Source organism: Leptonychotes weddellii, chromosome 1 (assembly GCF_054177405.1).
Source record: "Leptonychotes weddellii isolate Sample4059 chromosome 1, ASM5417740v2, whole genome shotgun sequence".
Taxonomy (NCBI): domain Eukaryota; kingdom Metazoa; phylum Chordata; class Mammalia; order Carnivora; family Phocidae; genus Leptonychotes; species Leptonychotes weddellii.
Genome location: NC_138369.1, coordinates 79,976,656 through 79,990,639, shown reverse-complemented (window position 1 = coordinate 79,990,639; position 13,984 = coordinate 79,976,656). Strand labels below are relative to the sequence as shown.

General features: G+C 33.4%; 1 protein-coding gene across 2 annotated transcripts in view; it reads left to right on the top strand.

Moving 5' to 3' along the window:
- The first annotated feature begins 347 nt into the window (after positions 1 to 347).
- LOC102750096 (STAG1 cohesin complex component) overlaps positions 348 to 13,984 on the top strand; it is a 72,599-nt gene continuing 58,962 nt past the window's right edge. Inside the window, exons 1-3 of one of the 2 annotated variants that reach the window (XM_081826797.1) lie at positions 348 to 1,591; positions 4,728 to 4,842; positions 11,966 to 12,083. In XM_081826797.1, coding sequence (XP_081682923.1) covers positions 1,461 to 1,591; positions 4,728 to 4,842; positions 11,966 to 12,083 — 364 coding nt within the window. In that variant the 5' untranslated portion in view covers positions 348 to 1,460. The remainder of the gene's footprint in view (positions 1,592 to 4,727; positions 4,843 to 11,965; positions 12,084 to 13,984) is intronic. The other variant, XM_081826788.1, reaches the window with a different exon arrangement.

Below are 13,984 nucleotides of genomic sequence, written 5' to 3'. Positions count from 1 at the left end.
CAGCAGTCTTAAAACTGTCTCCTTCAGGGGCCCCTGGGTGGCTCAGTCAATTAAGTGTCTGCCTTCGGCTCAGGTCATGATCCCAGGGTCCTGGGGTCAAGCCCTGCATTGGGCTCCCTGCTCGGTGGGGAGTCGTCTTCTCTCTCTTCCTCCGCCCCTCCCTATGCTCTTGCTCGCTCTCGCTTGCTCTCTCTCTCAAATAAATAAGTAAAATATTTAAAAACAAAACAAAACCTGTCTCCTTCAGTGGTAATTTCATGACCCTCAGGATATGGAAGGGAAATACAGGGACAGGGGTGTAAGTCATGGGCTAGCCAATCTACCTATACCTATTGTTAATTTCTCAATGTTTCTTCGTTCCAGCACAACCCTGTTGTCACACACTATATTTGGATACTGTTTTTGCTTTACAGTAGAAATAGAACATGCATTGTTGAGAGCGGGGGAAGAAGTGTACTTTAAAAAAGTGCTCTAACCTGTGTCCCATCCTTGATAGCCAGGTCTTTTTCATTCAGAACTATAGTCCCTTAAACTGTGATGCAACTACCTTCTTTTGCTTCATAGGTCACTCTGATTTTATGTTTCTTGGAGAGATCCCTCAACCTCCTCTTCTGAGGCATCTCTAGGATTGAATTCTGAGGAATAAACTTTATACCCACCCCTACATCTTGTCAGGCCCTGTACAGCCCAAGAATTCTATACTTTATCTAGTCATTGTTAATCTCTAATCATATCAGACATTTTTAAGCATGTTAATAGGACATAGATGTTCCTTTTGGGGCGAAAAAACTTAACACATTCTGGCAAAGTAAGAAATGACTCAAACTAAGAATACATGAGTGGAAAGATGGGAAATTTGTGTTAGCAAAGGAATGGCTGTGACCTCTGAATCCATTTTATATAGAAAGAAGACTAAATGGTATTGTAAGTATGGTGATAAAATATAATTTAAAATAGACATTTCTCCAGGACTCGTGGCTGACTCAGTTGGTGGAACATGTATGTGACTCTTGATCTCGGGTCATGAGTTTAAGCCCCACATTGGGCATAGAACTTACTTAAAAATTAATTAATTAATTAATTAAAATAGACAATTCTGTAAAGAAGAATTACATACTATAATAATAATTTAACTGTGAAACAGATATATTCCCAGGGCCTATCAACAAAAATGTTACGTGCCTTTAAAGAAATTGAGCTAATTTGGGCTATATATATAATCCCAGCGTACCATGGGCATCCTTTGTGTGGGAAGAAATGTGGACATTTTATTTTCTTATTTTATCTGTATTTTATGAATTTTATATAATGATTAGGTACCTTTTATAATTAGAGAAATGTTACTTTCAAAGTAAGATTAAAAAGATGAAAATAAGATCAGTATGCCTTGAGCTTTTATAATGAACTTTACAAAATTTAAATGAAGATAGAACTGAGAGTAAACATTTAGTTTGGCTCACATGTTGCTTTGTGAATTTTTCAGTGGAAGTGAAGAAGCTCTTTCCAATGAAGACTGTGAAAATGTTTACCACTTGGTGTACTCAGCACATCGCCCTGTTGCTGTGGCAGCTGGAGAATTCCTTCACAAAAAGTGAGTTAATTATCTTTGAAACCAGATTCTACTTTTGTATTTTTGTTTTGTTGTTGTTTTATAGTTAATAGAAGGGAGTAATAGTAAAAACAGTGTCGGACGTGGCCACTTCAAATTCTGGGGGCTGTAATATCCTTTAAGCCTAGGTGCACATCATGAATCAAATCCCTGAGAACGATATCCCTTGTGACATACTCCTTTTTCCTGAAATCTAAAAGGATGGTTCTCAGCTAGGGTGTGAGTGGAGATTGGGGAAGTACATGAAGTTTATAAAAGCTTCCACAAATAACTTGTATTTCATTTCATCAGGTTTTTTTTTTCCCTTTTAAAATTCTTAGTTCTCATCTTACCTTCTCAACATTTATAATCTAAAATCACTTTCAAAATGCCTCCCAACCTTTCATGTTTTTTTTTTTAACTTTCTATGGGGATGAGGATTATTTTAATCAGTAATCTGTAGTGATTCTGAAAGCTATATATACAGTCACAGTTTAATTAAAAAGCAAAACTTCATCTTTTTTTTTTTTGACAAAGCATAGAGCTAATGAGAGTTTAGAATATAATTAAGTGTTCTTATGAAATATGTTTTGATGTTGGTCTTCTGTATGGTCTGTAATTTATTAGTAAATTAATTTGTTCTTTAAGTTTAAACATACCTGGAGGGCTGTATTTTACTTTGGTTTTGTTGTTGTTGTTGTTTATAGATTTAACCTAGTGACTTTGATTGTTGTCAGGTGAACCCAAAAGTCTACTACATGTAGTCATTTGTGATTATGCTAAGCACAGATATAAATCATGCATTGGGCAGCTGTTGTGCATTGGTGATTAACTTTGATAATGACCTGGCCCTCCATTCAGCATCTGCATCTCAGTGCTGCAGCAACAAACTGGCTTTACTTGGTGGTACCTCCCAAAGTGGGAAAAGTTGTTTCTATGTGAAAAATCTTTCTTTAAGAAGGAAGCTGGCTACTTGTGAGTGCTGGTAATGAAAGTAAGGAAGAAAGTCAAGATTTTCAGGCATGACTTTTAAAGTAATATATTGAATTTGCCACTGACTCTGACATCTGTGGCTAATAGAATAGTGCTATTTCCATATTTATCTTGAGTTGTTGACTGTCACAAATATCAAGGGTGTACTGTAGTCTTAACTTCTCTTCCTTTTTCAGGACTGTTCTGTTCTAGTTAGTCTCTATTCTCTACTTAACTTTTCAAAAAGCTTTGTGTTTTTAGAATTTATTGTTTTTATAGTTTCAGTGAAGAAAATAGATTACAGAGGGTGGTTCTCTACAGAATAGAGGCCATAAACTGGCAGCACTTGCATCAGAAAGACCCTTGGATATATCTTATTTTCTCTGCATTGTATTTTTCTAAGTTTGAAATACTTGTTAAAAAGTTTAAAATTGGAATGTTTTATATAAGAATCCACAAATATAAGCCTTTGTTATTTCTTTGTGAAAATGAAGCCAATTCCTATTCAGATAGAAGGTTTACTCCATAAGCTTGTTTTATGCCCTTGCCGTGGAGATACTCACAGTTTGAGAACTTTTGATTCCTAATGATGTCTTTGAGAATTCTTCCATCATTTAATATTGTGATCTTTTCAAATATTAACAAGTAAGCTTTAGAATAGCCTCAGGAGTTCTATGATTAAGTTTAAAAGAAAAACATGCAAGTGTGCACATACACACAGTCTGTTTTATAGTCTAATTTATAAGCTGTACACAAGCTTAACTGCACGTCCATAAAGTAGTAAATGTATCTGAAATGAGTATTTTAATAGTCATCAAAAATCTACAATTAGGTTTAGAAAAATTAGGTTGATTATTCAGTGTCTTACATTTATATACCGTAAATGTGATTATCGATTTTTGTACATTTCATTTATAAAGGACCCTCATTTTCTCCCATTTGTTCCTTCCTCTGAAAGCCATCCAAGTAAACAAAATTTTCTCTTAAACCAGTCTGATAGCTATGCTGATGTAGCTTCAAAGTAATGCTCTAATCTTCTCCCCTTGCCATATGGTTTCCCCTGCCCCCCAAATACTCAACTTCTCTGTATTCATTTTCTGCTTGAGGTTGGCTTATTTTTATGTCACATGAAATTGTTCTTACTTTATTCAGTTATTTAGCCTCCAATCTGAAGGACCCACTGTAATTTCCATATCTAAACCAGCACACACTATATCCCTCTTCCTACTTCTTTGTTTTTCCTTACAATACCTGAGATAGTATATATTCATCTACTATTTATTTCTGTCCCTTAGAGAGAGAGCTCAATGAGAATAGGGATTTTGTCTTTGTTCACTGTTATATCCCATTTACCTAGAGCCATACCTGGGAATAAGGCATCTATAGCAGTCCTTAAAATTTTTTTAGAATAAATCTTCTTAGCAAATTAAAATTCCCAAATCATGTCTTTGTCATATTTTAGACGTTTTGTCACTAAGTGATATTTTTTAGAATTTAATGTTTTTGTCATTTTATTCTATACTGGTTAGTGAGTACTGTTTTTAGGTAATAAGCTGAAAATGCTAGAAGTGATCATTAGAAGTATGAATTTTTAGAATTTTTTTTAAGATTTTATTTATTTACTTGAGAGAGAGAGAAGAAGGAGGAGGGGCAGAGGGAGAAGCAGACTCCCTGCTAAGCAGGGTGCCCGACATGGGGCTCGATCCCAGGACTTTGGGATCATGACCTGAGCCAAAGGCAGACGCTTAACCGACTGAGCCACCCAGGCGCCCCAGTTTCTTTAATTGTTGATAGAACATATGGTTAAATTCTTTAATTACTTGACTTTGAAATTAATATTAAGAAAATAGAACTCTATTTAAAATTATATATATTCTAGTAGCTATCATATAGGATAAAAAGTTTATTTTTTCATAAATATTTGAACACTGATTAGTCAAAAGGCTTTCTTTTACATTGTGTGTATGATTGAATTGTACAAAATTGTTTAGATCTAACCATTTTTTAACCCATAGAAACATCAGTTACATGGTTTGAAATAAATCAGTAATCTCTGATATCTGATACTGTTTTTTTAAACACTAAAATAATTTGTACAATGAAGGAAAAGACTAAAATTCATATCCATGCAAATTCATAATGCTCTGGTTTTGTTACTTATTTCTAGGCTGTTTAGCAGACATGACCCACAAGCAGAAGAAGCATTAGCAAAGAGGAGAGGAAGGAACAGTCCAAATGGGAACCTCATTAGGATGCTGGTTCTTTTCTTTCTTGAAAGTGAGGTAAATTTTAACATAACTCTTTATTTTTTTGTATTAGATTACCTTTTAAATAAAATTGTCATTTAATTCATTGTAATTAATTGATATTTTTCAATCCAATGAAAATAAGCCTGTTTCTTACAAAATTGCCTTCACGGATTATCTGATAATTGAATCTGTATTCTGCCTTTTGTGGGAGTATATATGCAGGTATGGGTCAACACTGAGTATAGGCTAGCAATTTTTAAACTTTTGCAGTGTCGTAGTACTACATAATTGTTTGTTGTTGCTTTTTTTTCTTGAATTTTTGTCTGTAGCTTTTAAATTATATAAAGAGCTTGTTAAAACCATTAGTTCTAATAACTTGCTTGAAAATTACATTTTTTAAGGAGAAATAAAATATGAATTTAAATGTTTTAATTAGTAGATGTACAATCTCCATTAGCATTTCCATGTGACATTTTGATGTCAGTTATCACTTAAATAATTTTGTAATTAACATTCATAATGTAGTATCTTTCAGAATCTGCTTGCGCAAGTGAACTTTGGTTTACCCAGAAAAAAATCTAGAGTTCTTGGACCCTGAATTTTACTCAGAAAAAGATTTTTGGTTTGTGTTGGAATGTCCAGGAAGGTGAAAAACTTCAAAGATTCTGATTGCCCAAATTTGAAAGTCCTGGAGAAACTCTGTAGGAATGAGAAATAGACAAACAGGCAGCCTATATGAAAATTGAAATCAGAGAATTAGGAAATGTGTCAGTAGAACGAGTGGAGTTAGGACAAAGCAAGGCAGAAGAGTTACTGATATTTTTTAAGCAAATTGGAAAGAACAGAGAATAAAGTCAGAAACAAAACTGTCTGGAGAGTTGCGTTTGAGTAAAGGATGTGTTTAGGAAACAGTGTTTTAAATACGTATACAGATTACATGGGGATTTTGTTAAATAATGTGCCAGTTCTAATTCAGTAGGTCTGGGTTGTGGTCAGATGTGCTGCATTTCTAAATGCTCCTAGATGCATTTTATGATGTTTCTGCCTCCGGTCCAGGGACCAGCCACACTTTATATGTTTTGAGGGTTTAAAACATTATTTTCTTAAAAAGCAAGTGTGGATATATTATGGAGTAAAATACAAAATGCTTGTGAGGTTTAAGATAAAACACTAAATACTCCGTAAATCTCACACTTGTGATAGACCGTTTCAAGTTATACCTTTAGCCCCTTAGGTTTTAAAGGAACAGGATTGAAAGTATTATGCAAAGTCAAGTCCTGTATGAAAATGTAACTTTAATAACAACAGTAGTTTCAAAAATTGATAGAGATGAGACATGCAAATACTATTTAAACTATTTGTTGAAAAGTTAAAGGAATATGATGATCTAGACTAATTGAACTTGATTGGTCATTGAAGGAAAATTTTTTGGATCTCTGAAAGCCCAAGACTTTTCTTTTTGATATAATAAAAGACCATAAGTACTTAGTTTTACACAGTTTCATCTTTTAATTAAAGCAGTAATTTGTAATGTTTACTATTAGTGTATTCTTGTGTTTGCTGCTATGTACTGTGAAGTGTTATAAGAACATTAAAATGTATTTCCCAGTTCTCCTCTATGGCATTCTTGTCAGCTGTAGAAGCAACTGCAAATCGTATTTAAAAGGTTTTAGTTGATTCGTGATAATAATGCTCTTTATAGTCTCCTATGTTTCACAAGAAACATTCTTTGTTTAAAATCTCTTTTCTTATCCTCTAAAACTAGTGTACACCTGGAGCTGAATGCTTATTAAAGCCATATTCTTATGGTGGGATTCTGATTGTGTTTTACTCCGAATTCCTCTTTATTTTACTACGACACATGTTAATTACAATATTTTAGTAATAGACTCATAAAAAGTTGAATTGCAAGAGACCTTAGAGGTCATAATATAGAACAAATCCAGTTTACAGATGAATTACCAATCAGTAGGATTAACTGAAGTGATTATCATCTTTCTTGGTTTTACTGGGTTTTAAGAGTAACATTTTAGTAATAGAATTCTACAATACTGAAGTAAAAGAGGTTTATAGTCAATAGAAAAGAGTTTCCCTCTTTTATATATGAATTACATGTGAAATAATGGAGATTAAGAGATATATCTAAACTAATTTTCTTTTTGTACCAAAAAGTGACATTTTAAAGCCATCACAACCTTTATAGCAGTCGTTGATTTCAGTGATAAAATACCTTGTGTATTTTAGATGTATGACAATTGGTAGGATAAAAGGGACTTGAATGTGATGAGTTCAGATTTCCCTATAGCTGATGTGACCATAGAACTTACCGTACAAACGGATGCTTTTCAGAGTGACAAAGATACTATTAATAATTATTCCAAAGCAATAAGCATAACCCAAAACATTGCTAATGATGTAAAAACATGGTCACCCTCCTTCTAGGCATATGAAATGAAGAAGTTAATTATATGACAGTCATATAAGATGGAAGATTAATAGATATTATTGACATATCCAAGAAATCTCCCCATAATGCTCATGAGTGATAGTACATGAATGATAACTTTTTTTCTTGTTTGTTTTTATATGTTCTTCAAGATTCACCAATGACTGACTCTGTTTCAGCAGAGAATAAAACCCAATATAGGAGTATTTAGAATTTTAAGCTTAGTAACTTGAGGTGATTTTTTGCATTGTAAATGATTTTTAATAAAAAGAATCAAAGTAAGGTTTCATTATACAGTCATCTCTGTTAGTGTATTTAATTGCTCGACGGAGAAGTCAGCAGGCAGAGAGAACCGGTAAAATATTATGAGTAACTTTGAAGCCAATTAAAGATGAATCAGAATGTACCCAGAAAATTGTAATTAAAGTCACCAGGAAAATGAGCTTAATTTGCCTTATATACAAGTTTAGGGGAGACCCTATGAATATTTTACACTTAGATATAGCAGAGTAAAATCCACCTAGATATAATTTTAATCTATATGTTTTATATAATTTGTAAATAAATTTAAATGTAATTTTAATTATCTATTTTGCTATACAATGACTCTTTATCTATTGAGTTACCTTTTTTTCATCTAATTCCTGAAGAATGCTTGCAGATAATGATTTTCATGCTGTTTTTATAAAATTATGATACCAAAAACTGTTCTTAGAAAATTTATTTTTGTTTCATTTTTAGGGTTCCAGGTCCTTTTTAATCCCAGGATTTTCTATAGCCATTGAGAATGCTTCAGGGCCTGCCTTCCTATAGCTTTATCTTTCACTACCAATAGAAGGTCGTTGGTATAAAGTGTCTGAAAGACGATTATAACCTTTTACCCTTACTGGCCATATTAGAATTTTTTTTTTCTCAAACATGGATTTACATGGTATTCTTACAGAGATTTGAGACTAGCAAGTTATGTGATCATCACATATACCTCAAGACAGACAGAAAGACTATATCATAAATATTATGTCAAGCTTATTTCTGACTGACTGTGTTATAATGATTATTGTTGCTCATACTGGTGAATTTGAAACTCATAATCAGAAAATGGGCCAACACATTATCATGTCCTTCTGGTACACACATTTGGAAAAACTGGTTACTGGTGTTAATAGAGTGGATTCTACTAAGCCACCACCTTAACTAATCAAAAAGATGAGGAAATTGTCAAAGAAGTTAGCATCTACATTGACAGTATTGGCTATCACACACAAAAAAATTTCTGGAACTATGACAACATGCCTGAGCTAAATTTTAATGTGCCTTGGTTTAAGGCATAGAGAAGTTATCTTTTAAAATGCCAATGATCATGGAATTATACTATTTAAAGCCTAGAATTGTGCCAACAACTCATTCACCTGAAAACCTCATGCTGAATAAGTCGAGATGAAAGAGAACTGTGAGGAATTTGTGGAAGCTATAAAGTAAATGATTAATTCCATTAGAGTTAAATAACCCATAGCCCTATATAAGGCAAAAAATAGCAGGAAATTTTTTGAGATTTCCTGGTAGAAATCTGAAATAAAGATCTGAGCAGCAGGATTAAATTTTAGGTAATAATTAAGTGGCTGCCTTAGCTGAGCTTATTCTTCCCTTTAGAAATGTATATGGGATGTGGACATTGGTCTAAGAAACAAAGGAGTGGATGAGTGCCCCAGATAATTTATGGCACCCAGGAGGGACAGGGAACTTTGGCATTCAAAAGACATTGCATACCTACATGTTAGAGGAAAATCCTGCCTGATTAAGATTCCCTCTTTCCACTTCCGTGCACAACCAAGGAACCCAGGACCTTGCATTCAGACTTAAGAAAGGCATTCTCGCTACCAGTATTCTTGAGTCTAGAATATTAACATTATATGAACTAGCAATCAAGAATCACTGAAACTTGAAGCACAAAACCCAACATTGATGAAAAATTTTGATTAATTCCCCCGGATGTAAGAAGCTATCATGAAAGAGGAGGGGTGTTCATAGAAATTAGAAACATGATTTCCAAAATTTAGGAGTGAAGCAGATCATTAAATGGCCTGAGTGGACATAACCAAGGATTGGCTGTAGATTAAGCCAAGGGATTTTTCCAGAAGGTAGTACATAAGTAGTGTGAGAAGGAAAGTAAAAGACAGGAAGTACAGATTAAGTTTTATTATCTAGTAGGAGTTCTGTAAAGAGAACAGAGAATAGAAGGAACTAGTCAAAGGACATGCAGTTAAAATGTTTACCACCCATGTATCCTATATAGAAAGTATTACTTGAGGATGTTTCCTAGCAAAATAAAAAATGGATACAATAAAAGGAAAATGGAATATAAGTAACACTGGTGAGCAAATAAATCTGAAAAAACTTAAAACTAAGCCTACATACTGTGGCTGTGAAGCTTAAGGCAAATACCTAAAAATTATTCTTAAAATATAGGAGTGGCAATGTAAAATTAAATGAAGTAAATAAATGTGTTAGTGACCTTAGTGATAGAAAAATATGAGTTAGAAAATAAACTGAAGAAAGCACAGATAAGACAAGAAAATGGTCAATAGAGCATAGAGAATCAGAATCCAGGAATATTTCCAGTATCAGTTATCCCAGTAAATGTATAAATGGATTAACATGCTTTATAAAAGGCAGATTGTCATTTAGGGTGAAATAAACAGATGAAAATGTTTATAAAACACATCAATCAAAACACAGGAAATTTATACACAGAAAATAAAAAACCTGGGTAAAGGCTAGATATAATTAACAAATGCTTACAGAGAGTTGAGGAGACGGTATCATATAAGATAAGACAGAATTGAGAACCAAAAATATTAAGAGAAACAGAGAGGGGATATTTTATATGTATAGAAGGTCTAATCCACCAAAAATATAATTGTGAACCTTTTTATACCTATTTTACAGACATACTTAACATGTACACAGAGTCAGGCATAAAAGCAAGTTTATTTAACATTTAACATAGGGGTTTATTTAATTGTGATGAAATAAACGACAAAATCTGTCATTTTAACTATTTTGAAGTATATAGTTCATTGGTTTTAAATACAGTCACATGGCTGGGCAACTATCCATGCCATCCATCTCTAGAACTTTTTAAAAACCTTCCCAAACTGAAACTCTATACCCATTAAATAATAATTCCATTCTAGCATAGGTTTTAATAGCTCCAACTTTGAAACTATTTGTTTTTCTGTTTTCTGCTGCTAATTTTCATTTTTGAAAGCTGGTTGTACACCACTTATAGGTGTCATTGTTGGAATGATGTTAGTGAAGACCTGGCAATAGTTTCCTAGGATACGTAAATTTGGAAAGTTTGAGTGTACCTTGCTATAAACCTTTGCCTGTGTTCTTTCTAAGTAGAGATGCTTATCAATATTATCTACTCTGGAGAAAATCATTGGAAAACTCTCTGTGTGTGGTTTTCCTGAGGCATTTGAGGAGCTAGAATGTAAGATTTGAAATGCAGTGGAAATGAAGATAGAATTAAGGAGTGCAAATGAAGCAGAGCTTTAAATAGATCATCAAAATGCACATAGAAGAATTAATGATAGAATTAGGAGCAAGGAAGAAAACCAACTCACTTATCAAATATGCCAGTATATCAATAAATAACTAGTAGGTCTAGAAAGGAGACTTGCATACATTTTGGGGCCACTATTCATGATGCGAAAAGTATTTTCTCTCACAAGTACAGCACATATAACTGAAATCAGAGTTGTATAAAGTAGTACTTAACTTTCTATGTGCTATATACTCTTTTTTGTTTTTGTTTTTTTTTAACTTTGGTTTCAATGCATTAAATTAGTTTAACAACTAATGAATGGGTTGAAATGTATAGTTTGAAAAACGCTGATCTAGAAACTGGTTTATCTGGATGTCATGAACCTCAAAGGTGGAAGAACTTTTATATAAGGGTGGAGAAGTTAGTTGTAGTAGCAGAAACTAGAACAATGCCAACATCTCTACTCACCTTCTCTGAAGAGCTTTTTAAATAAATCTCTTCATGGTGTAATGACTAACAGGTGGTAGAGAGAGAGTTTGGTGTAAAGTGTTTGATGAGGAACATGAGAGTGTTTGTTACTGTGGGAACATGGGTTCCAAAGAAAATTGTCAAGAGTAATGAGCAGCAAAAAGGTGAGGGATGGGGTGGGGGTGGGATAGGGAATGCAGTGAATTAAATGGAAATGAGAGTAACTTAACATTTTGACCTTGACCAAGATGACAGAGATGTAAAGTAAGTAATACTGGTACCAAATTTTCAAAGGAATTCTGGGAGAAAGGAATTGATTTCCTTTAAAAAAAAAAAAAAAAGCTAGTTATAGAAACAAACCAAGAATAATGAAAAGTGACCATGATCCAATTTGTAATTTCAGGAATTCTGTTAACTAGTTATACTCTCCTTTTCCTTATCTATAAATGATGTCATTGGACTGGGAGATCCTTAACCTTACTACAGTAAAAAATAAAATAAATTTTTTATTAAGTCTACATATTGCATCCCCATTATTTACAATGGCATACAAATATATTTATTGTTTTTGAAGTGGCTCCTGTAAATATTGTGACCAAGCCATTTTAGTTATAAAGAAAATGGCTTATTAAATTGAAATATTAATGGTTTCTTCATTAAATATTCTTCAGTCATAATTGATTTGTTATTTTTAGTTACATGAACATGCAGCCTACTTGGTGGACAGTTTGTGGGAGAGTTCTCAAGAACTGTTGAAAGACTGGGAATGTATGACAGAGTTGCTTTTAGAAGAACCTGTTCAAGGAGAAGAAGGTATAGTATTTTGACAAGTTGATTTACATATTATTTTGGATTTCCATAAATAATCATACCATCCTGTATAGGTCACCTCTTAAAATTAAATATATGTAAATATGCTGTGTCTTTTTGCAAAGAAAACAATTTGTTTCCTGTAACAAGGATGTCTCTATAGTTTATAACATCTTTCTAGATTAAGACTGCTACCATGCTGCGTAAATTTTTAAAAATTTATATGTGTTGTATAATACTCAAAAAAGTTTTCTTTATGCTGATTTGAGACACAAAATACTGATGTACCTAATGTAAAAAATAATGTGCACTCAGAATTTTATTATATTTATGTGTGAGCTTGGAAAAGCCTTTGACACTCAAGGATTTAATTAGACCATAACCATCCCCTTTTGTTATGTTTCTTAATTATTAAAACCAGGAAATAAAAAATAAATTCATTTACTGACCTTCAAGAAGTAGGGGGAAATAATTGTTATATTATTATTTCTGAAGTATGTGTCTTACCACAGTTTAAATAATAACATGAACAGCAAAATGGATATGTATATTTAATAAAATGCTTATATTCTAATTTTAAATGTTTATATGAAAATGAGTTCCTTAAAACTAGGAATGCTTTTTCCTAAATGGTTTGTTTTTCAAACTAACCCATAGTAGTTCTTTAAAGAACTGCTATTTCACTTAACTCCATACACAGACCTGGAATATAGATAGTTTGATGTAAGCAACAATTGTGAACTAAACCTGGACTTCAGAATCAAAAGAAATACATTCAGATTTTTAACTCTCTAAACTTTGTGACTAGTATCCTGATTTTTCTGATCCTTAGCTTCCTTTTCTTTATACTATAGAGGTTATTTTCCTTACATATCTTACATTGTTTTTGTGAGGATTAAATAAGATAGTATACTGTTGATTCCCTTTTCTGTTTCCCCTACTTTTCTGTGTGACTCAACCCTCTGGGGTTGAACAGAATGAGCCATCTCCTGCAGTAGACTTCCCAAACAGGTCACTATAGGAGAGAGATCATCTCCCAGTGTTCTTTCCAAGCAGTGATGCTAATTGGTATTATCTACTCTGGCTTTGACAAATTCAATGAGAGAAACAACAGGTATGCATCATACACAAATATACTCCAGTAAAGTGGCCCAAATTGCCTCTTTTATTTTATTTTTTATTTATTTTTATTTTTTTACTCAATTCATTTTATTTTTTTAATTATTATTTTTTAAATTAACATATAATGTATTATTTGTTTCAGAGGTACAGGTCTGTGATTCATCAGTCTTACACAACACCCAGCGCTCTCCACAACACATACCCTCCCCAACACCCATCACCCAGCTACCCATCCCTCCCACCCCCCTCCCCTCCAGCAACCCTCAGTTTCCTGAGATTGAGTCTCTTATGGTTTGTCTCCCTCTCTGGTTTCATCTTGTTTCATTTTTCCCTCCCTTGCCCTATGATCCTCTGTCTTGTTTCTCAAAATCCTCATATCAGTGAGATCATACGATACTTATCTTTCTCTGATTGACTTATTTCGCTTAGCATAATACCCTCTAGTTCCATTCACATCATTGCAAATGGCAACGTTTGTGGGGTTTTTTTGATAGCTGAGTAGTATTCCATTGTATATATATATATACCACATCTTCTTTATCCATTCATCTGTTAATGGACATCTAGGCTTTTTCCATAGTTTGGCTATTGTGGACATTGCTGCTATAAACATTGGGGTGCAGGTGCCCCTTTGGATCGCTACATTTCTGTCTTTGGGGTAAATACCTAGTAGTGCAATTGCTGGGTCGTAAGGTAGCTCTATTTTCAACTTTTTGAGGAACCTCCATACTGTTTCCCAGAGTGGCTGCACCAGTTTGCGTTCCCAGCAGCAGTGTAGGAGG